This window comes from Culex pipiens, chromosome 2 (assembly GCF_016801865.2).
Source record: "Culex pipiens pallens isolate TS chromosome 2, TS_CPP_V2, whole genome shotgun sequence".
NCBI classification, from domain to species: Eukaryota; Metazoa; Arthropoda; class Insecta; order Diptera; family Culicidae; genus Culex; species Culex pipiens.
This window is the reverse complement of record NC_068938.1, coordinates 186,583,866-186,607,123: the sequence shown is the minus strand read 5'-3', so window position 1 is coordinate 186,607,123 and position 23,258 is coordinate 186,583,866. Positions and strand designations below refer to the sequence as shown.

The window sequence follows — 23,258 nt, the reverse complement described above, 5'->3', positions numbered from 1 at the left end:
TTTTGATAAAAGACACCGTTTTCAAGTTATAGACATTTTTATGTAACTTTTTTCAAAATAGCCGCAGTTATTGATTTTTTAAAAATAGTGCCCATGTTTGCCCATTTTTGAAAAAAATATTTTTGAAAAGCTGAGAAAATTATATATATTTTGCTTTTTCGGAATTTGGTGATACGACCCTTAGTTGCTGAGCCTTGATTTAAATTTTTTGAAAATATTTTTTTCGAAAAGATCGGAAAATTTCACGAATGTTTCATATTTTAACATTGTAAATCGGACCATTAGTTGCTGAGATATTGACATTAGAAATTGGTGAGTTGTATGGATGAGACTTAGAAAACATCAATTATCTTGTTTTTAAACCTTTGCATGGCAATATCTCAGCAACTAAGGATCGTATCAACTAAGTCCGAATAAGCAAAATATAGAGAATTTTCTCAGCTTTTCAAAAGTATCTTTTTCAAAAGTGGGCAAACATGGGCACTATTTTTAAAAAAATCAATAACTGCGACTATTTTGAAAAAAGTTACCGTAAACCGGGGTGACTTTGATAGGATTTCAATTTGTTTTTAGAATATTTTCCAACAGGTAAGGTTTTTCTCAAGATTATTATTTTTAAAACATGTACTGGGGTAGGCCACACAAAGTCCATGCCCTATTTTGGAAAAAAAGTTGTTTCAATAGTGTTTATAAAAATAGTTACGTTAAAAATTCTTGGTTTTAATTCCGGGGTGACTTTGATAGTCATAGTTTTTCTTGTTAAAATCATATTTAAGATGTTCAAACTTTATTTGTACGTTAAATGTACCATCACTAAAGTAGCTGATATAGTTTGTAAGAAAAAAATCAATGTTTATATTAAGTTAACTAAGTTTAAAAGCTTTTTAACAAAATACATATAAATTTTAGGTAAAATTGTTAAAAAGTCGGAATTTTGCCTGAAATTTGTTAAAAATAGTTTTGTTTATACAATTATCGATTTATATTGCATTTTAAACTGAATTCGAAGCACGAATCACAAGTTTTCACATTTTACATGAAATTTGTTCAACTGAATTTGCCTATAAATTTGGAGATTTTTTTTTAATTGTGTTTCAAAAACACATATTACTTATTATTTACAAATTTATTTAACCTTCTCCTAGTGGAAAATTGTCCAAAGAATCCGAAAATGCATTCCGTTTTCCGATTAAAAATCATGTTCATTGAGAAAATCATGACACTTTGAGAAGTTTAAAATAATGACTTTCATCCACATTTTCTTAACTATAGTTAACTAACTTTATAAACTTTTCAAAAATTTATGAAAAGTTCTTCATGAGGTATTTTGAACACTTCTCTACCACGGTCAGTATGTTTCTGAACCATTCCTTACGTATTTTAATTGTACTCTTCATTTTGCGGAAAAATCGCAAACCTATCAAAGTCACCCCGTTTTACGGTACATAAAAATGGCTATAACTTGAAAACGGTGCCTTTTATCAAAATTTCATTAAAGTACTTTTGATTGCATATTTAATTTTACATCAAAAAATTAAATTCGTTTTTTTGAAAAAAAAGTATTGATTAAAAAAATCATAACTCGGTCAAAGATTTTTTGCCCATTCTGGAAATTTCTGAAAAGTTGGCATTTGATGTCCTCTAAAACATATCAAAAAATAAAAAAAATTAAAAATAGTGTTTTTTGCAAATCAAGTTTTAGTGACAAAAAGTTAAATAAAAAATCACCAAATTTTTTTTACCGTGTATCATTTTTTTTCAGTGTAGTCCATATCCATACCTACAACTTTGCCGAAGACACCAAATCGATCAAAAAATTCCTTCAAAAGATACAGATTTTTGAATTTTCACATATCGTTTTTGTATGGACAGCTGCCAAATTTGTATGGAAAATTATATGGACAAACTAATGATGCAAAATGGCATCTTTGGGCATATCGAAGGCACCAAAAAAATTTCAGCCGGATTAAAAAATACAAAAATTAAAATAAAAGAAAAAAGACCGATTCCGTAGAGAACTGCTCATTTTTGCAATGCAATAAATTTCATAAATATTTTGGGATTTTTTCCTCGCTTAAATCTTTGTCGAAGACAAAGAAAAACTGATTTCGCATTATACACCTTCCACAACTAATTTCTATTCTACAACATTTAAAAATCTTTATTGAGCAATTATCCAAAATTCCAACATTTTTGAATCTGGCTGATAAATGTTGGGCCGGTATGAGGACCAATCCAGAAAAAAATATTTGCGAAAAAATTTGCTGATATTTTTTAAAATGTCACCAAAAACTGATTTTCAAAACACACAAAAAAAATCAATCTTTCCAGAAATTCCAGTATGGGCAGAAAATGTTTGTCTCACCTTTCAAAAAATAAAAATAAAATAAAAGGTAACTTTTTTGTTAAATTCTTTATGGAAATTAAAATTACAAGCAAAAAGAATTTGAGTGAAATATAATTATAATTTGATAAAATCTCCGTTTTCAATTTACCAATGTTTAGGTAACTTTCTTTTTTAAAAGTGACATTTTTTATTTCTTTTTTAAATAGTGCCTATTTTTGTCCATACATTGAGAAAAATATTTTCGAAGAGCTGAGGAAATTCCCTACACTTTGCTTTTTTAACTTAGTTGATGAGATATGGCCATACAAAAACCTGGAGTTAGGAAATATGAGATTTTCTCAAAGTTGCCCAATCAACCCTTTTTATTTTGGTCTGATATTAATGTTAAAAATGTTAATCAAACATATTTCGCAAATGAAAATCAAGCCAAACATTTGAAAATGTCAAACAAGTGTTTTCAATCGTGACTAAAAAATTTGAAAAAAAAATTCAGTGAGCAAAAATATTGATTGATCTTTTTCACAAAATATTTATTTCAAATCAAAAATGGGCAAATATTAAAACTATTTTTCAAATTGAAAAAAGTGTGATATTTTTTCCAAAAAAAAAATCCCCAATTATTTATTACTAAATCAAAATTTTAAGCATTTTTTTTTTATCAAACATGTGAAATTAAAATTTCGCTGGATTTTTTTCTTCAAAGCTTACTGTTTTCTCATAAAATATGCCCGTTTAAAAATTTGCGAAAAAAACACATTTTTTGTATTTTCAGTGTGTCAAAACATATGTTTTTATTAGTAGTTTATGTAACAAGTTGCAAAAAGAGGATTTTTTCAGAACGAGTCGTACATTTATCCAACGAGGTTCAGCGAGTTAAATAAATACAACGAGTGCCGAAAATCAAGTTTTGCAACGAGCTCCATACAACAATTTTTGAATTTCAGAAAAACACCTATTGAGTGAAATTATAAGTCAAATGTTCATGTATTTTGTCAATAAATCGTTTGAATCAAAAAAAAAATGGAAAGATATTACTTTTCGAAACATGTGCTCAAAAGTTCAACTTATCAGCACTCATTTCGGTACTGAAAAGTAGAACTTTTCAGAATTTATTTTGAAAAATGTTTCTGTTCGATTCTGTTATTTTTGGTACAGAAAAGTATACTATAAGTAGACCTATAGGCTATTTCGTCGTTCAATAAATTTATTACAATTTTTGACTATAACCTCATTTTTTTCAAGAAGAGGGTCCTTCAATGAAGAAGACAACAACTGTCCAGATTAATATGTATCCTCATAGCATTATTTCTTGCCTAAAGAAGAAAAAACGCTTTCATCATTCCTCCCAAAGACTCACAACGCTTCATTCTTTCCACCATCATCAGCCCCATCAATTGTTTACCTCTCTTCCAAAGTCCTCCACCTCCAAAACCTCCCATCACAAAAAAACCCCTCCTTCAAGCTCAATCCATTCACCGTGCAGCACCAACCATACTTAATTCACTGTAAGTAGGGTCATGAATTATTCACATTCTTCCCACCTCCTCAGCAGGGGGGCATGCTCCACCCACCACTCGAGAACGTTCCCCCAAGGGAGGGAAGACCCACGGAATTCACGCACCTCGAAGTCATGACTCAGCCATTAAGTGGCTTGTGGCGTGCCTCCCCCCACCACCTTAAAGGGGGAAGTTGATGGTTAAGCTAATTATTAACATCTCTCAACTGCCGCAGCTTTTCGTGTAGACCCCCAGGGGGGGAGAGTTGGTCTAGCAACATTGTAGAGGAGACTCGTTCTAGAACTGCTTCGCAGCTTGAAGAGGAACTTATCTTCAGAAGGTGAAGGTGTGTTCCAGGTGCGGAATTCTCTCACACGTCGTCCCACTTTTTGAAGTTAAGATATGCTGCACAGGCACACACGTGAAGCCAGCTCGGTCGCGTTCCGCGACTTAATTGCATGTGAAACAGATTGTTATCACGGGTGTTTATCGCGAGTGAGTGCGGAACTTCATAATTAGTTGAGTGATTGAGGTGTTGTCGCGGAAAATGGGGGATGTCCGCGGTCGGTCCCACGGTAATTACCAGTCTAAAGAGGGATGTTCAACACGCATCATGCCATGAAATTACATCTGAAAAAAGTGGTTCCCTTGCGAATTGGAATGAAATCACACCAATCGACTCTGGCATAACGGCAATAGCTGCGAAATAATAAGCTGCAAAGTTCATATGTAGAGATGGTGACCCATGTTCTGATCTAACATCTGACTTGGTAATCCTTTTAACCAAGTGTACAGTGTTCAAACACTACCATTGGTTGTACTTTTCTTTGAAGGAATTGCACTGATATCACCTTGGAGCACCAATCCTGTAAGAATCTTTTCCATGAAATAAGCTTCAACTATTCACCACCAGATGTCGGTGTGCCTCTTGTTGAGTGTTGCATGCAAGTTTCAATTTCGTTTTGCGATAATAACTGTATCTGCTGGCTACTAGATGTCTTCGCTACCTTTTTTAATCTTTGAACATTTCTCAAACTTATATGGTGGAATCAACCAAAATAATTTATTTTCTTCAGCAGCCATCAACTAATTCTGTGCCGTTTCCAACTTTAATATCCTCATTTTCCCCCACTTCCTGAAATTAAAACTATGCCCAAAATATTTCCAGGCTAGCAATTCTAATTACGCCACAGTTCAACATTTTCCCCATAGCCCCAACCCCGGGGTCAGCACAGAGTTTCCCCAAACACCGCAACAAAAACACATTCATTGCGGCGCCCTGTGTCCGGAATTTCCCCGCAGCACCAACCAAAATACTAACAGTTTTGCGGACAAACCAACCTGACGCTCCTGGCAGTACCACCAGCCCCATGTTCCCGGTGTGGTCCGGGGGTCTAATTTGGGGCTCACCCCGTTGCCAGACCCGGGTTTGTTGGTGCACGTGAAGAGTAATTGAAGCTTGGTTTTCCCAGGAAGTGAGAGGGGTAGAACAAGCTGTGACAACCCCATCACTGCTGGTCGGTTGGTTGCTGCTTAAAAATGGGTGTTGACCTCCCCTTAGCTGGTAACAGCTGCAGGTGACCACTTTCCGTTGCATGTTCTGGCCAATGCAATTACAAGTTTTGACACGGTTTTAATTACAGTCATGCATTTTTAAATGGGGTGACGGGGTACAATTTTCTGGAATGAGAGGTCAACAAGAAGGAATTTGGAGCGATTGCACTACTCGCCACTAGATGTCGTGGTGCAATGTCATTGATCTTGCATGCAAGTTTGCTGTTTCTCCTAATTGCCACTAGGTGTCACCATGGTCTTTTAAGAGATAAACAATGCCGAACTTCAATCAGTGAACCACAAATCCCGTTACCGTTGAGCGGTTACGAAACAAAAGAACCACAACCAACGGAGAAAGCTCGGAAACCAATCAAACTTTCAAATCAGTTTCCATCAAAAAACCGTTTGCAACATTGTACCCACTTGAACTGGAGCACACCAAACGGGGTACCGCCCGCCCTTTCGGGGCGGCTGTACAACAAAGTTGCATTCCAAATAGCCTAGCCATCGAATTATTCCGCATGACCATCCACATTCCTTGCCCGAGTTCAGTCAATTTTAAAGCCCTAGAAGTGCACAGCCAGTAGCAACGAGTCATGCCAAATCAATTTCCATATTACTCAACCCGGCAATCTCCCGCCTGCGGCGGCTCTGAGCTTCTGGTTATGGCCATTACCGTTTCTCCCGGACCCGCTTGACGTAATAAATTTGTACCTATTTAAGACTCAATCAGGCTTCGCGTTGCCGCCGCCGCCGCCACAGCAGCCTCTTGGAGCTCGTAAAACTCCAAAGTTTAATGCAAAGTGAGCCTGCCGCGGACGCGAAACTCCCCCTTGCAAACTCCGTTATTACCGTAAATGAGGTGAGGGCTCTCCTGATTATGGTTGGTCTCGGCGGTGGCCATTTTTAGTCCCTTTGGGCGAGTGGTTCGCCATTTATGAGCGCCCGCGCGCGTAGATTTATATCTTGAAGACCCGGCCTCTCTGCGTGATTAGGTGGAATTACTGTCATGATGATGCGTCGTGTGCCAACGCAAGGTTGGCGGAGTTGGGAGGCTAATTAATTGCTGGAGATCTGGAGATTCGTCTAGGTGCCACGTGTGCAGCGGCTCCGCTAATTGGATGTAGGTTTATGAGTCACGACTTGGCTACGCACCGTAATTTATGCGAGAGACAACTGGGTTGAGTGAAATCTCTCATGTGATTGCAACGCTGCTGAAACTCTTAAGCGATTGCAGCGCCACTAAATTTTCCACAAACTTTCATATTCAGAAGTTCCTTCCGGCAATTCTCTTAAGCGATTGCAGCGCTACAAATCTACAGTTCTTCTAAACGACTGCAGCGCCACTCTACCTTGTTTTTTTTTCAACGGAATTCCGTAAAACTATTGCATCATCACAAAATTTAATCTTCTGAAGTTCCATCTAGCCATTAATCCTATTTCTCTTAAGAGATTGCAACGCCACTCTATCTTGTTATTTAAAAAAACTATAAAATTCAGAAATGAGCAACTCTCTACGAAATCAGCCGATTTCGACCATTTTTATTTTTTGTATTTTTTTATTTGACTCAAACTTTGTGGGGGCCTTCCCTATGACCAAATAAGCTTTTTTGCGTCATTGGTTCACCCATACAAGTCTCCATACAATTTTGGCAGCTGTCCATACAAAAATGGTATGTAAATATTCAAACAGCTGTAAGTTTTGAGTGAATTTTCTCAAAAGTCCTCAACAATACCTACAACTGTGCCGAAGACACCAAATTGATCAGAAAATTCACTCAAAAGTTACAACTGTTTGAATATTTACATACCATTTTTGTATGGACAGCTGCCAACATTGTATGGAGACTTGTATGGGTGAACCAATAACGCAAAAAAGCTTATTTGGTCATAGGGAAGGCCCCCACAAAGTTTGAGCCAAATCAAAAAATACAAATAAAATCCATTTCCGGTTTAGGTAGAGAATTGCTCAAATTTTAAATTTCTTGTTTTTACTTTAAAATTTACAAATCAATCAATCTCGAATTCTTTAATTTCAAACTAACTTCTTAAATTCCTAACTTCTCAGATTCTTATTTTTTTTTAATTCTCTTAACTTCTTTGAAATTCTCTTAACTTCTCTGAAATTCTCTTAACTTCTCTGAAATTCTCTAAAATTCTCTAAAATCCTCTAAAATTCTATAAAATTCTCTAAAATTCTATAAAAATCTCTAAAATTCTCTAAAATTTTATAAAATTCTCTTAAATTCTCTAAAGTTCTTTAAAATTTTCCAAAATTCTCTTAAATTTTCAAAAGTTTTCAAAAAATCTCTTAATTTCTTTACAAATTATCAAAATTCCCAAAATCAAATAAAAAAAATCCAAAAATTCCAACAATTCTAAAAAATTCAGAAATTCCAAAAATTTCAAAAAAATCACTAAAATTCTCTAAAATTTTCTAAAATTTTCTAAACTTCTTTATAAATCTCTAACATTCTCTAAAATTTTCTAAAATTCTCTAAAATTCTCTAAAATTCTCTGAATTCTCTAAAATTCTCTAAAATTCACTAAAATTCTCTAAAATTCTCTAAAATTCCCTAAAATTATCTTAAATTCTCTTAAATTCTCTTAAATTCTTTAAAATTCTCTAAAATTCTCAAAAGTTTTCAAATAATTCTCAAATTCTTTAAAAATTATCTAAATTTTCAAGATCAAATTAAAAAAACCCAAAAATTTCAACATTTCTAAAAATTCAGAAATTCCAAAAATTCCAAAAAATTCACTAAAATTCTCTAAAATTTTCTAAAATTTTCTAAACTTCTTTTTAAATCTCTAAAATTCTCTAAAATTTTCTAAAATTCTCTAAAATTCTCTAAAATTCTCTAAAATTCTCTAAAATTCTCTAAAATTTTCTAAAATTCTCTAAAATTCTCTAAAATTCTCTAAAAATCACTAAAATTCTCTAAAATTATCTTAAACTCTCTTAAATTCTCTAAAATTCTCAAAAGTTTTCAAAAAAATTCTTAAATTCTTTAAAAATTATCTAAATTTTCAAAATCAAATTAAAAAAACCCAAAAATTTCAAAATTTCTAAAAATTCAGAAAATCCAAAAATTCAAAAAAAACCTGAAATTCCTAAAATTCCTAAAAATCTTAAAATTCCAATAATTTCAAGAAAAAAAAACCCAAAAATTCCAAAAAAATATAAAAAATCCAAAAATTCCAAAAATTTCATAAATACCATAAATTCCATAAATTCCATAAAATCCAAAAAATCCAAATATTCAGAAATTCAAAAATTCAAAAATTCAGAAATTAAGAAATTCAGAAATTCAGAAATTCAGAAATTCAGCAATTCAGAAATTCAGAAATTCAGCAATCCAGAAATTCAGAAATTTAGAAATTCAGAAATTCAGAAATTCAGAAATTCAGAAATTCAGAAATTCAGAAATTCAGAAATTCAGAAATTTAGAAATTCAGAAATTTAAAAATTCAGAAATTCAGAAATTCAGAAGATCAGAAATTCAGAAATTCAGAAATTCAGAAATTCAGAAATTCAGAAATTCAGAAATTCAGAAATCTTGAAATTCTGAAATTTAGAAATTCCGAAATTCAGAAATTCCAAAAATCAGAAATTCCGAAATTAAAAAATTAAAGAATTTCAAGTTTTTTTAAATTATAAATTTTTAAAACTCTAAAATGTTGGTCGTTAGAACTGTACGTCTCTTATGCGATTACAGTTTATTTTATTTTTCAAAACAGTTAATCTAAAGAACCTTCAAGACTTTCGTAACCCAGGGCAACCTCCCTCTACCCGTTGGAACCATTCAGCCGTCCCAATTTCGCGTTCCCCGCGGGTCTTCACGACCTCCTGCTCAAACCAACCAACCGTCCACCGCTAGTCAGCCAGTAATGGTAGCCACTACCGCTAGCTAGCCAGTCTGTAGTACATGTAGAACAAGAAGGTGTCATGTAAGCCCCTCTGGTAACATCCTCGACGAGAGTTGGAAAGGAGGGCCGATGTATGTGTGTGTGTTTGGGCACAGGGTGGCGCGCAGGTCGGCGAAGAGAGGAAGTTGGTGCTGGTGGTGGTCTATAAAAGCTTGTACCATAATTGTGTACAAGCTCCAACATCGAGTGATGCAGGCTGGTAACGTGTGTGTGCGAGGGTGGGGGGTATCCAAAGTTGTTTACATGAGCCGCTGGGCTGTATGTGTGCACGGGAAATGTTCTGGCTTGCTTGCAGATGCAGATGAGAGGTGGGGGGTTTAGAGTGTGAAAAAGGACATCATCGGATGTAACGAGGTACAAGGTAGTTCTAAAGTTTTGCAGAGTGTGGTTGTTACAAGCGATAATTACACGAACTTCATCTTCGAGTATCTTGACAATACAGTAGTGACATCTAGTAACCAATAGCGAAAATAACAACTTGCAAACAAGTCAAAGGTAGCTTGCACGCAAGCTCAGTCACTTTTCGCAACGCCATCTTGGAGTGAGTAGTAAAACTTGTTCTAAATTGAATCTCTTTTACACGTTTCAAACCCTTCCAACTTTAACTCCACTTAAAGTCTAAATTCTTCGTCGACGACCGGGTCGTCCTCCCCACTGGGAGATTCCGGTCCTATGCCAAAGTTCCCATTTTCACACGCCATTTATCAAATTGCATTCGGAGCGTGACCGGCATCGGCAGGTCGGCCATCCTCTGGTCAACAGAAGAGGACCGTACGGAAAAAATGCAAACATTCTCCCGAGAATTCACCGCCGTCCTCGTCGTCTGCGAGAGTTTGAAAATTTTGCAACCGGGTTGTGGGAAAGGTCTTTCGGAGAAATAGCGCAAATAGTTGGAACATTCCACTCACACATTCCCCCATCTCCGAGTAGATTCCGACGGAGGGATGGAAAAAAAAGTCCAACCGAACGAACGATGACCCTTTCCCCGATATCCTCGTGTGAACCAATTCAATTATGCTTCATTTTCACGAGTTTACCTTTGTCTTCTTTTTTCTTCTTTTTTTCGCAGACGGAAATCTCCAAGAGGTTAAATGCAATAATCACCCAGATCGTCCCGTTCCTGTCCCAGGAGCACCAGCAGCAGGTCCTGACGGCGGTCGAGCGGGCGAAGCAGATCACCATGTCCGAACTGAACGCCGTGATAGGGGTAGGTGGAGTTTCGTGGGATATTTTCGAAAAGGTTGCGTTGCGGGGTTGATCCGACCTGCTGGAAGGTTGGTGGGACTGTGTAGAACCATTTGGATCTGCGAAGACATTTAAAAGACTTGTAGTTTTGATCGGCAAGTAGTTTGTAGCAAATTGATTGATGGGAAGTCTACGAACTACTTGCTGATGGAAACTTCGAGGTATTTGGATGTCCTCGCAGTTCCAAATCATAGCGTAGCATCCAATAAAGGTCCTGAACTCACGGTTCTACCCCGCGACTCAACCGTTTCGAATACTGACCAACTTCAAGAAGGAACCTCCCGAACCCAAAGCTAATAACCACCCTCTCTCCCTCCCAAAGCAGCAGCAACGACCCGACCTGCCCCGGTTGCTGCAGCAGATGCACGCCCAGCAGATTCCGGGCGCCCACGGCGCTCCCCCCATGCCCGTGGGCATGCCCCACCCTAGTCTGGGTCCGGGCGGACTCGGCGGTCCGCTGGGTGCCCTCGGGTCAACCCCACCGCAGCATCCGCTGGCCATCCTGAACAAGCAGGAGCTGCACCGGCCCGAAGAGTCCAAGTCGAGCAACAGCAACATCATGCCCCTTGACGATCGGCATGTAAGATCGAACCCCTCAATCGCTTGAAGAATCGCTTAAATGATCGTTGATTCTTTTTTTTATAGCGGAGTTCGATCTCACCCACCGACCGGGACAAGTACCGGCCCCGGACGCCCGAGTCCACCCACGAACTGAAGAAGGTCAAGAAGGAGGAGAAGGACATGGGTCATGTAAGTCGTCGCGAACTTGAACAACCTCAACACAGCAAACTAACACTCAATCTTCTTCCACTCTCTATCTTCACTCTTCCAAACAGTCGGACGGGGAAAAGTCCGACCAGGACCTGGTGGTGGACGACGCCTCCGAGATCAACCCGATGAGCCCGATGCCGAACCAGCATCACAACGGTGGGTTTCCAGCGGGGCGGGCCGGTTGGCCGTACCGCTTTAAGTAATTACACTACCTTCCACAAACCGAAAAAAAAAACACTAAACTTACTGAGCTTAATACGATAGAGCCACACACTTGTTACGAGCGATACTCTTAAATCGAAAAGAAAGGAAGACCACTTGTTGTTAGTTGTAGACATCGAACCAGCTGTGAAGATTAAAGAAAACCCTTGAATTATAATACAGTTTTGTTGATGAATTTAAACCACCCAAAACAAAAAAAAACTACGTGAACTTCTTTTGAAGCGAAAAAAAGAAAAAGAAAGACGAAGTCTTCTTGGTTAGAAAGTAATGCGATTTGTTAATCCCTTCCCCCCTTCCCGCAAATATAGGCAGCTGTTGCTGCACACGTTGTTGGTAGATGATGGAAAATTAGGTTTTTTTATTTCTACATTTCTATGAGATATTCGAATGCCTTTGATTCGAATCGGGCAGTTCGGAGCCGGAAATTGTAGGTTGGCCTCTTGTTCGCTGCAAATTGTTCGAAGATCTCTGTAATGATTCAAATACTTCAACGTAGTGCAATAAGTACGGGTTTGCTGTACAAAATTAGTTATACACATTTTTGGAAGGGAATTAATCAAATAAAGAGCAAAAATGAAATCAAATTCAGCTGGTTTTTAATTTATACTATTTATATAACCTCATTTCAGAAATAGTATCTCTTAAAAATCAAAAAATCTAAATAACTTCTCCTGCAAACATTTTTTGTCAGAGAATAACCTGATTCTACTTGATTTTCGACTCAAATTCCGTATTGAATCGATATTTACCTATAAATATCAAAATCAAAAATTGGTTAATTTTTTTATCTTGCAAAAGAAAAACATCCAAGATTCCTTAAAACTAGAAGGAAACAAAATAGTAATTTAACTGTGTGTTAAATAAAATATGAAATTCTATGTAATATTACAGTCACAAATATGTAGCCAAACTGTATGGGAAGCTTACTTGATTGAAATGCCAAGCTCATATTGACTTCAATCCTTTCCTATCATCAACGGTCTAACAACCGTGCGGGCTAAGGCGGCAGTCCCCTCTCTGAGAGTGCCGGGTTTGGTTACTTTTTTATGAAAAAAAAAAAAACTTTACATGCAGTGAGTAATATTCAGTGACTTTGCTCATAAAAGTTATTTACATGCTTCTGCATGCAATTTTCCAAATTTATCAGCACGATTCTACAAATTTATCAGCATCACGTGGAAAAGACATTATGGCAGATTTAATTATTTTGCTTATTCAAAGACTAACTTTACTTTTTTTCAATTTGCAAAAAACTTCCAGCTGTCAAAATTCTTATGCGCCCGTTTCAAATATTGCTCCAGAAATGCAAAAAAAAAATCACGTTTTAGACCAAATACCGGGAAATAAAGTTATAATATTGTGAAATTTATTTTAATTAATCAACGATATTAAACAACGATGAACAAATTCCATTGAATTATTTTGAATATAAAATATGTGTTTTAATTAAATTGTTTAGCAAAACAATACATATTGAAATCATATTTGTTAACCATTTTGCAATATATTGAATTTTTTATTAGGTCCTATAAACAAATGTTATGATTGAGTGTATCCTTTTCACACCTTATGTCAATGTTCATTGGAGTATTTGGGATACACTTTATGTTTACAATTGTTTATAAAAAAAAAATCTAAAATTCAACTGACGGAAATTCTTAAAAATTTCCCAAGATTAATCCAATACGTCTTTTTTTCAAATAAATAATTTGTGTCAGGGGGTTTTATTTTGTATGTTTTGTAATTGGCATGCCGCGTAATTTCGATTTTTTGCCGTGAAAAATCACTAGCCCTAATGATGCAATATTATTTAAATTAGACTAAAAAGTGTAATCAAACTGGAAAATCGATAAATTTACTTATTTTTATCGGAAAAATTAAACATATTTTTGACATAAAAGATGTACACATCTCAGACGTAATATTACCATGCTAATTTTTACTGTACTCACGAATTTTAACGCTTTATAAAGCGTTAAAATACTATAGTATAGATTGAAAAATGTAGCGGAACATTTGTAAAGGACAATTGCAAAATAGCCTAAACTGTCAAAATGCTTATGCGCCCTTTTCAGATGTTGCTCCAGAATTGCTTTGAAGTTCAAAATGGCATCGGAAATACTTTGATTTATTTTAATAACTCAATATTGTAATGTTACATTATTGATTTACATTGTATTGCTTGAAGTGCAATTACACATAAAAAAATGTAAATTTACAAAATTTTCGAAGCAAAAAATCATTTCTTGACAAACGACCTCTTCACATTCTAAAATGACGTCCATTGCTCTAAAATATTTGTGCGTTTTACTAACTTAAAATACCAGGTTTACAGAAAAAAATACAGCTTAATTTATTGTACACCCATTTGAATTGGGCCCTAAAGTTAAGCTTATGTTGGTGATATTATTGTTCACAACGATAATGCTTATTTCTCCGAGAACAATGACCCTTTGTACGACCAAAAAGAGTTCAAAATGGAGTTTTCAAATAATTAAAATAAACTTCGTTGCCTTTGTTGACAGAAAGTATCTTACTTGACAGCTCATTCAAAGGAGACCATAGTTGATCCTTCGTAAAATGTTGTCTTGTCATATTTTTTTTTTGTTTGCGTTATAATCCAAAATAGTGATCAGAAATTGTTATTAAGCGTGCTTTTCATCGTTGTCCATTAAAATTTGCGCAGAGCATTTGGACCCTGTTACTATTTTTCCAGACTGTTTTGGATAAATAAAAATTATAGAATTTTTATAGAATGAGCTAAATATTCTTTTTTTCAATAACGATTTTCTTTCACTGGAAATTCCAGGATTGTTAAAAAGAGCGATATTTGCCCTTAGTTATTTTTAGTCAACCCAAACAGGGTTCTAGTCGGGCTTCGATCGAATAATTCGCCAAGTGTCAAATCAATCAATTTAAGATCTTTAAAAAGCATTGGAAAGAAGAACTCTTAAAATTTTAGAAAGTTATCCTGTTTTATTCTGAAAATCATTTTTTTGTGGTCAACCTTGGATTTGTTTTTACTCATATTTTCTATATTATATGTAAAAATAACAGTATTTTTTTATGTTCTGAGACTTTTTTTTAATTATATCATTCTATAGCAAAAAATGTGAAAAACAAGCAAAAAATGAAAAGGTGTCTGTAAAAACATGAAAATACTTTATAGGCCAAAGGTAATGAAAGGAGGAATTAGCCAACTACAAGCAATAAATATAAATTAAACAAGATAAATACGAATTAAAATACTAAAAATAAAACAGGAAAAAGTTTTTTTTTGTGGAACAAAACTTGCTCAAAATGAACTCTCGAACACGGGAAAACACGGTCATTATGCTTACACTCAAGCGAGACATTGAGCGAGAGAGCAACTCTCATTTTTCTTTATTCCTCTCTTTTCTATAAAAAGCTCTCTCGTTTGCTCCAGCTGAGAAAATTAGAGCATTCGAGAATGAGTGTAGCTGTCTTGGTTACTGTCTTGCGTTTAGCATATATGATACAATTTATTGTGACAAATGCATTTAAAAAAAAACATGCCAAAACAACTGTCTTTAACATTCTTGAAAAAAAAAATCGTAGACGTTAAATTTTCATGTTTATCATGAACAATAATTAATTTCAAAATATTCAAAAATATTCTTTCAAACAATTAGAATTAAATAAACCTTTGTGAAAAGATTGACAAGACAATTACAATTAAGGTCAAGAATTATTCCACGGCAGCAACATGCTTTTTGCCTTTTTTCGGATATGGATATGGGCATTTTTTCACTGCTTTTTTGTCAGTAACAAAAGTGATCGGTTGTGCTCCTTCAATTTTCCTGCGTCAAAACGTTCACTACAACTCGTTGTTCTTCTCTGTTCTGTCCCCCTCTCCAGGAACCGCCTCGCCCCGTGAAAACGGCATGATGCCAAAAAAGTTAGACGTTCAAGACCGTGAACGCATCGGCACGCACTCACCCCGATCCGGTAAGTTATCCCTATCTTCTTAACCCAATTAGGTATGATCTGACCATCGATTTGACCGTTCCTCCAGGCACCTCCTCGAACGCGTCGACCCCCTCCAACAAAAAGATGGACGACAAACCGACGACGCCGATCGCCAAACCCGCCACACCCACCAACTCCGCCGCCAACAGCAACGGCGTCCCGAAGGGAGTCGGAGTCAACAAACCGCCGGTGCTGAACCCGGGGGGCTACCCGCCGTACCTCGGGGGACCCTTGAATGGTGAGTCGTTTAAAAAAATAATTTTGAAGTGGACGATTTCTAACGTAGATTTGATCTTTCAGGAGCTCCCCATGAACTGCAGGCCGCCTACGGCGGACCCGGAGTGCACAACAACCTGCCCCACTCGCTGAACAACTACGGCAGGGCGCCGCTGGCGTTCGATCCGCATCCGCAGATGCGGGCACCGCTCGGACCGATTGCCATCCCCGGAGGAAAGCCGTAAGTTGGGACTTACTTTGAACTTGAGTAAATTTCGGAACTAACATCTGCTTTTTGAAAATCTTCCAGTGCCTATTCGTTTCACGTGAACGCCGAAGGTCAAATGCAACCGGTGCCCTTTCCCCAGGACGCCCTGGTAGGACCGGGGATTCCGCGGCACGCCCGCCAAATCAGCTCGCTCAACCACGGGGAGGTGGTGTGCGCCGTAACGATCTCGAACCCCACCAAGTACGTGTACACGGGCGGCAAGGGCTGCGTCAAGGCGTGGGACATCTCCCAGCCCGGCAACAAGAACCCGGTCTCGCAGCTGGACTGCCTGGTAAGAGCTTCTTCCAGCGACCTTCATAAGCTTATACTAACTAGAATTTCCTCCCCTCTTCAGCAACGTGACAACTACATCCGCTCGGTGAAGCTCCTCCCCGACGGCCGAACGTTGATCGTGGGCGGTGAAGCGTCCAACCTGTCCATCTGGGATCTGGCCAGCCCGACGCCCCGCATCAAGGCCGAACTGACGTCGAACGCGCCCGCCTGCTACGCGCTCGCCATCTCGCCCGACTCGAAGGTGTGCTTCTCGTGCTGCTCCGACGGCAACATTGCCGTGTGGGACCTGCAGAACCAGACGCTGGTGCGGCAGTTCCAGGGTAAGGTTTCGTAAAACGTCTTTTGAAATTCTTCAGAAGACTTATTTGAAAATATCTTTCCTAGGTCATACGGACGGTGCGTCCTGCATAGACATCAGTGCGGACGGAACAAAGCTGTGGACCGGTGGGCTGGACAACACGGTGCGATCGTGGGATCTGCGGGAGGGACGGCAGCTGCAGCAGCATGACTTCAGCTCGCAGATCTTCTCGCTCGGATACTGTCCAACGGGTGAGTACTTGGATAGTTGTGGATTAGTGTTCTAAAGATTTACTTAAAGTTCAAAGTAGTTTTTCGATTGTTATTCGATTTGTTTTACCATTTTGCATTTATATTTTAAAACTAATTTTATCCTAAATATCATCAACTCGGATGATTGTAAAGTTATCACTTTATTTAAACATGAAAACTATCTCAAAATTTAATGAAACTTTGTTACAAAATTAATATGAGAGATCTCAGTAGGTGGTACCGACGAAATCGAACATATCTAAGCTTCTATTAAAGGATTTAATAATAAATTTTGGACATCTTATGTTTTATGTCGTAGTTTTTTGGTGAAAAACTCCATGTTTAGCATTTTGAATGATCTAATTAACATTCGGAGCTATATTTTGATACATTTTTATGAACATTTGTGCACAGAAATTTGTTTGTGTGGTTTACAAGGTACACGGTCTTCTCGGCTAAAAACGTGTTTTTTTGTCTGAAAAATGACATATAGGGGCAGGGGGGGCAGAATGCGCCAAAAACCATAGAAAAACATACAAATTTATAAATTCAGTGTAGTAGGCTTATGCTTTGGGATGTTCCCTTCAATGTTGTATACTTGGTTGATGAAAATTTTAAGCTTAAAACTATTTTTTATGCAATTTAAAAAAAAAACGGTTTTTAAGACTGCTTCTCCAGGGTGCGGGGCAGAATGGACCACCCTACGGGGCAGAATGGGCCACCTTAGAAAACAAGCCATATGTCTAATAAAACGTTGAAGGGAGATAATAAATGACTTAAGAGACCTTTCTAACATAATTTCCATGAAGTTAGACCACTTTTATGATAATAGTAACTTACCAAAACAAACATTTTTGAAAATAGTTTTAATATGTTGAAATAAGACACTATTTGTACAAATAAGCATCAAAACAACTAAAAAATCAACTAATGTTGCATTAAACGTGATTTGTGAACCTACCAGGAGCGACATAATCCATTTAACCAAAATTTCATAACTTTTGATTGTTTTTATAAGGCAGGATAAGGGTGGTCCATTCTGCCCCCAAGTGGATTTTAATTTAACACTTCCACCACCAAGCCTCTAAATGATTTTAAGGTTCCGTTGTTGATTGTATACCTTGGTAGTAACATCTAGTATCGTTATAAGCATTGAGCAAACTTTTTCAAACAATCCAACTTTTCAGAAAGCTTATTTAAAAACCTCTAAATAAACAACATTTGCGTGGTTTTTCTAATAAATTTACATTTTTGCTCATAATTCGAAAAATACAATGAATTCAAACTTCGTTTTCGGTATGGTGAAGTTATTTGACGTCCTTTATAAGACGCTTGCCTTACAATTGGTCTAAATCCATTCTAAAGCCCAAAACCAAGGGTGGCCCATTCTGCCCCCCCCCCCCCTGCCCCTACTACGAATTGTACTCGACTTGGCATCAGTTTGTTTTTAGAAGGCTTAATTAAACATTATTTTTTTTCCAAATTATTGTTAATTTGAGTCTCTAGATGGGCTTCGATCTGAAAATCTCTAATCTAATCTAATCTAACACAAACGCAGCCGGTCCGATGAAAACATGCTGGAAAGTCTTGTGATTAGATTACGCCCCAAGCTTTTTTCTTGTCATTATTTATATTTGAAGTACATCCGAGAACATCCGAAAATGTATTACAAAAATTAAAGCGGCCAGCCCTACTGCGTTGTGTTTACCGCAGAGAGAATTCTGTGAACGGATCACATTTCACAGAATCTACAGGGGAGGAAGGATGCGTGGACATACCGTACCAAACGCTCCTATTTACAGTTTTATATGTGTTTTGTAGGATGTGTTTAGTGTAAAATATAGTGCTGTTACCGTAATCTGGGGTGAATCGGGACTACAGTCTGAATAGGGACAGCAGTTTTTAGAGCACTTAGAGCTTTTAAATTTGAAAATGGATGTACACATTTTGTTGGCCTGAGTCTGTTCTAACCGAAACCAACATGAAAAATCAAAATATTGTGCTCCAACATGGTTAAAACTGCTGTCCCAATTCGCCCCATGTGTCCCGATTGACCCCAGTTTACGGTATATAATCAATTAAATAGAATAATTCAATATAATGGTAATTTAATCAAATCCCTCCACCTATTTATAATAACCACTTACTCTATGCACACAAACAATGACACAAATTAAAATCACCACAAAAAACAGGACTGTGCGTCCCCACAGGCACCGCACTAATCCCATCCCAGCCTCTAGACGGGCTTTGATCTGAAAATATCGCCAAAAATCCATGTTTCAACCAATTTGTGATCTTTAAAAAGCGTTGAAAAGAAGAACTCTTAAAATTTTAGAATGTTTTAGGGTTGGAAGCTTGACTTGTATTTTTTGTGAATTTGTCAATGTTTTTTAATATGTATTTTTTGAGAGGTCAACATTTGCTATATTTTAAGTAAAAAGAAGTATGCAGAAATTCTTGTGGTGTCCCAGATTATGCCTCTACGCATGTTTTACAATTTAAATGATAATGGTGCCATTTGATAGCAGAAAATGTGAAAAACAAGCAAAAAATTTAAAAAAGTAACTGTAAAAACATGAAAAAATTAGAAAGGCTAAATGTAATGATAGGAGGTGGTAGAAAAGGCCAAATACTACCAAAAACAAACTTATACTAAACTAGATAAATGCATATTAAAATACAAAAAATAAAACAAGAAAAATATATAACAAGAGTAGTAAAGTTTTTCGTAGAACAAAAGTTGCTCAAAATGACCTCCTAAATACAGGAAAAATAAAATTTCAGAAAAAAAAATTTGGGCACTCAAAATTTATCTAATTTTTGATATTTAAGAAAAAAATATCGCCACCTGATTTTTTGCCGAAAAAGTCATTATGAAAAATGTAAATGTGTATTTACTAGGTAGAACTATTTTGTAACCATTACTAAACACAAACTTTCTTCCTCCCTCTATCTTTCCAGGCGAATGGCTCGCCGTCGGCATGGAGAACTCCAACGTCGAGGTGCTGCACGCCACCAAGCCGGACAAGTACCAGCTGCACCTGCACGAGAGCTGCGTGCTCAGCCTCAAGTTTGCCGCCTGCGGCAAGTGGTTCGTTTCGACCGGCAAGGACAACCTGCTGAACGCGTGGCGAACGCCGTACGGTGCCTCGATCTTCCAGGTGAGTTTTTCAACCCCAAAAAATGTGTGGAAAATTTTAACTAATTTTGGTGTTTATTTTTCAGTCAAAGGAATCGTCCTCCGTGTTAAGCTGTGATATCTCGGCCGACGACAAGTACATCGTGACCGGTTCCGGAGACAAGAAGGCCACCGTGTACGAGGTCATCTACTAAACAAAAAACTAAAGCAAGCAACCAACTAAGGCCGAATGATCTCTCCCTACCCGATTTTTGTTGCGGTGGATCGAAGCCGCACCGAAAGTGTCATAAAGCCGAGTTCGAACTCGCCTCCCCGGAACCGGGAAAACAAAACTAAACCTAGACAATGAAACATTAAGTTAAAGAGATGAAGAGAGAGAGTAAAAAGCAAGAAGAAAACAAACCTAAAGTTTGAAAAACAACCTGTAAAGCCTGATTACACTCATTAAGCTACAAGTTAAGAGAGAAGGGAAAGCGTAGCAGTATCTGTATAGAAGAGCAAGTTTAATTCTCAACTTTAAAGTGTAAAATGCATGACCGAGTTTGTAAGATTTGTAAGCTGTAGAATGAGCGATTGAGGAGAGAGTGTGAGCGATTAGAGAAGCAAAACACGTGTAAAAAGTTAAAGGTTAGTTTATTTAGTGTAAGCAGTAATTGACATACAAGTAAACAAGAAACGCGGCAAATAGTGCAAGAACAAGTGGTCTCGCTAATGAAAAGAATAACCCCCTCTCAAATCTAATCTCGGACTTTGTATAAACAAATATTGAGTAAAGAAAAGAAAACAAAAACACAATCTGATTGCGGCTTCTTACTAGTTTAGCAAGACTCAGTCAAACTCCTAGGGATTTCAGCGTCGGTTCCTGTTGTTGAGGAATCGACGCTTCTTTTTGTTTAGGTTCCCCCCTTTAACTAGACGAGCGTGTGTCACTATCGGTTGACTATCAAAATTAGTGTTAATTCCCTTTGTTAGCGAAAATTGCAAGAAAAAAAAACCTCTAGAAGAACCCCGAGTGTAGCGAAAAAAAACAAACCCCAAACTTCTTTATTTAATTACTAAAAAGAGAAAAAAATAGCTTTAACCCTTTCAGTCTTGAGTCGCCTCGGCGTAAAAACAGTATGATCTAATTAGAGAAGAAGAAGCAGCAGCAACCAACCTAAAACTAAATGTGCGTGCGAGTAGTAGTGAACGTGAATGTGTGTCTATTGTGCTTCAGTGCGTGGTTATGCTGCAGCAGCAAAGTAGAATGTGAGCACGGTGTGTGGTGAGGAAAGGAAACCGAAAACACACACAAACAAAACTGTAAAGATAACAATGTGTAATTATTGTTTTTTTAAGAAAAAAAATACAGAAAATTGTTCTTATTTTTCAAAACAGAGCGTGTTTGCTTTTTATCCGAAACAATTATGTCCCTGACTCCTTTTGATAGCGTTCTCATGGGTGGATTTGTTCTCTGGTCACAAATGCAGCAGCTATTTCTTAATATCTACCTTCAACATTCCGGGTCTTTACTAAGACTTATTTTTAAATAATGTGTTGTTTGAAACTGTGCAAAGTTACGCCATTAAACCGAGGCGTAATCTAAATTTTGCAACATATTTGCAAGGTGGTTACACTTTCGCGATATTCGAGGATTTGTTACGTTTTGGTCGGCGATGGCACGATTTTTGAAACCGTAAAACATTATTTTAAAATTCAACACATTAGTTTGATATTTCTATTCTTGTTTTCAAATTTAGTTTATATATGACAATTCCAAATGTTGCAGCTGATGATTTGAGATTCTTTTCAACATTTCTCAGATAAAATGATTCCGAATACAATCCTAGACTCGATTATCCCAATCGAATCGGATAATCGAACCAAGATTTTTTTTTCGTTGTCTTATTTTTGATTTTTTAGCTTAAGGTTAACCCCTAAACTGCTCTAAAGTGAATTAGATTTTTTAAATTGAAGATGGCGTCTAAAATGGAAGTGATGAAATATTGAAAAAATGCATTTAGTTATTATTTACGCAATTAACCATGCAAATTTGAATTGAATGTGGTCGCAGAAACTTCGGATAATCGAGTCTGGACTGTATGATATATAAACATGTTTACTTCGGATCATCGAATCATTATTTGGTTTGAACTTTAACAGTTTTTGCAATTTTGCAATGTCAGAATAATACCAAAAGATGTTATTATTAAAAAATTTGGTCTTGAAATGAATAATTTGGTAGTGATACCTGAAATGTTCACTACTTCTCATTGAAATTTCTATTACTTTTTTTTTTAATTTCTTTTTAATAAAAATCATTTGAAAAAAATATAAAAAATATAATAAAGCTTAATAGCAGAAAACTTTTAAAAACATGCAAAACAATATATATAAAAAGCTACCTTTTACAGAAAATTTGAGAGGCAATAAAATGTAGAAAAAAAAAATATAAATACTATCAATCACAAGCCAACATTTTAAAATATCAAAGCAATACAACTGCAATATGCTTAACACATCGTTTAATTGTGGTAGGTACTACTGCTATAAGTTTGCAAAAAAAAAAAAAAAAAAAACTCGGAACATATTTTCTGATGAGTGATTTGCTTTAAGTTTTTGAAGAAGATTTTGAATGAAGTGTTTGTTAATATCTACACTCAACCCCCGGTGGTTGGTCACTTTTTCGTTTGACACTTTTTTAGTTTGTACCCCGTTGGTTGGTCAAAGTCAAACTAAAAAGTGACGAACTGTCATTTTTTACACGGCGCTCACGCACACTATCAAAACAAACGTTTGGTAGTGTGTGTGAACTCCGTGTAAAAGGGGTGTCAAACTAAAACGTGACCCCGTTCGTTTGACAACAGTTGATGTCAAACCACCGGGGTTTGAGTGTATTATCAAGGATGTTAATCGATACAATTATCGTTAATAATATTATCGTCTAACGATAACTTTATTCTACCGTCATCTTTAGACGATAATAATTCAACCATTTCATGTTAAATTTTCAATGCTTTCGCTAAGAATAAATTTTTTGAAAATGTAGTAAGTTTCAATGTATAAATACTCAAAATTGCTCACAAAATACCGTAATTCTTTTCGAAAGTACTAAAATTTTCATTATTTGCAATATGAGTATCAACGGAAGTAAAATTTGGTTTGATTTTTCACTTTATTAGAGTTATTTTCCGGAAATTACTAAAATTTTCACATAATACCGTATTTTTTTTAAATACTCAAATTTTCCAAATT

The 23,258-nt window shown here is 36.4% G+C and overlaps 1 protein-coding gene across 1 annotated transcript in view; it reads left to right on the top strand.

Annotated features, from left to right (window-relative positions):
• The window catches only part of LOC120419301 (transducin-like enhancer protein 4), a 71,074-nt gene extending 50,673 nt beyond the window's left edge, over positions 1-20,401 (top strand). The window contains exons 5-16 of the mRNA XM_052707065.1: positions 9,962-10,534; positions 10,895-11,152; positions 11,218-11,322; positions 11,409-11,499; positions 15,445-15,534; positions 15,602-15,793; positions 15,856-16,012; positions 16,082-16,331; positions 16,395-16,653; positions 16,718-16,882; positions 19,847-20,046; positions 20,111-20,401. Coding sequence (XP_052563025.1) covers positions 9,962-10,534; positions 10,895-11,152; positions 11,218-11,322; positions 11,409-11,499; positions 15,445-15,534; positions 15,602-15,793; positions 15,856-16,012; positions 16,082-16,331; positions 16,395-16,653; positions 16,718-16,882; positions 19,847-20,046; positions 20,111-20,218 — 2,448 coding nt within the window. The 3' untranslated portion in view covers positions 20,219-20,401. The remainder of the gene's footprint in view (positions 1-9,961; positions 10,535-10,894; positions 11,153-11,217; positions 11,323-11,408; positions 11,500-15,444; positions 15,535-15,601; positions 15,794-15,855; positions 16,013-16,081; positions 16,332-16,394; positions 16,654-16,717; positions 16,883-19,846; positions 20,047-20,110) is intronic.
• The last annotated feature ends 2,857 nt before the right edge of the window (positions 20,402-23,258 follow it).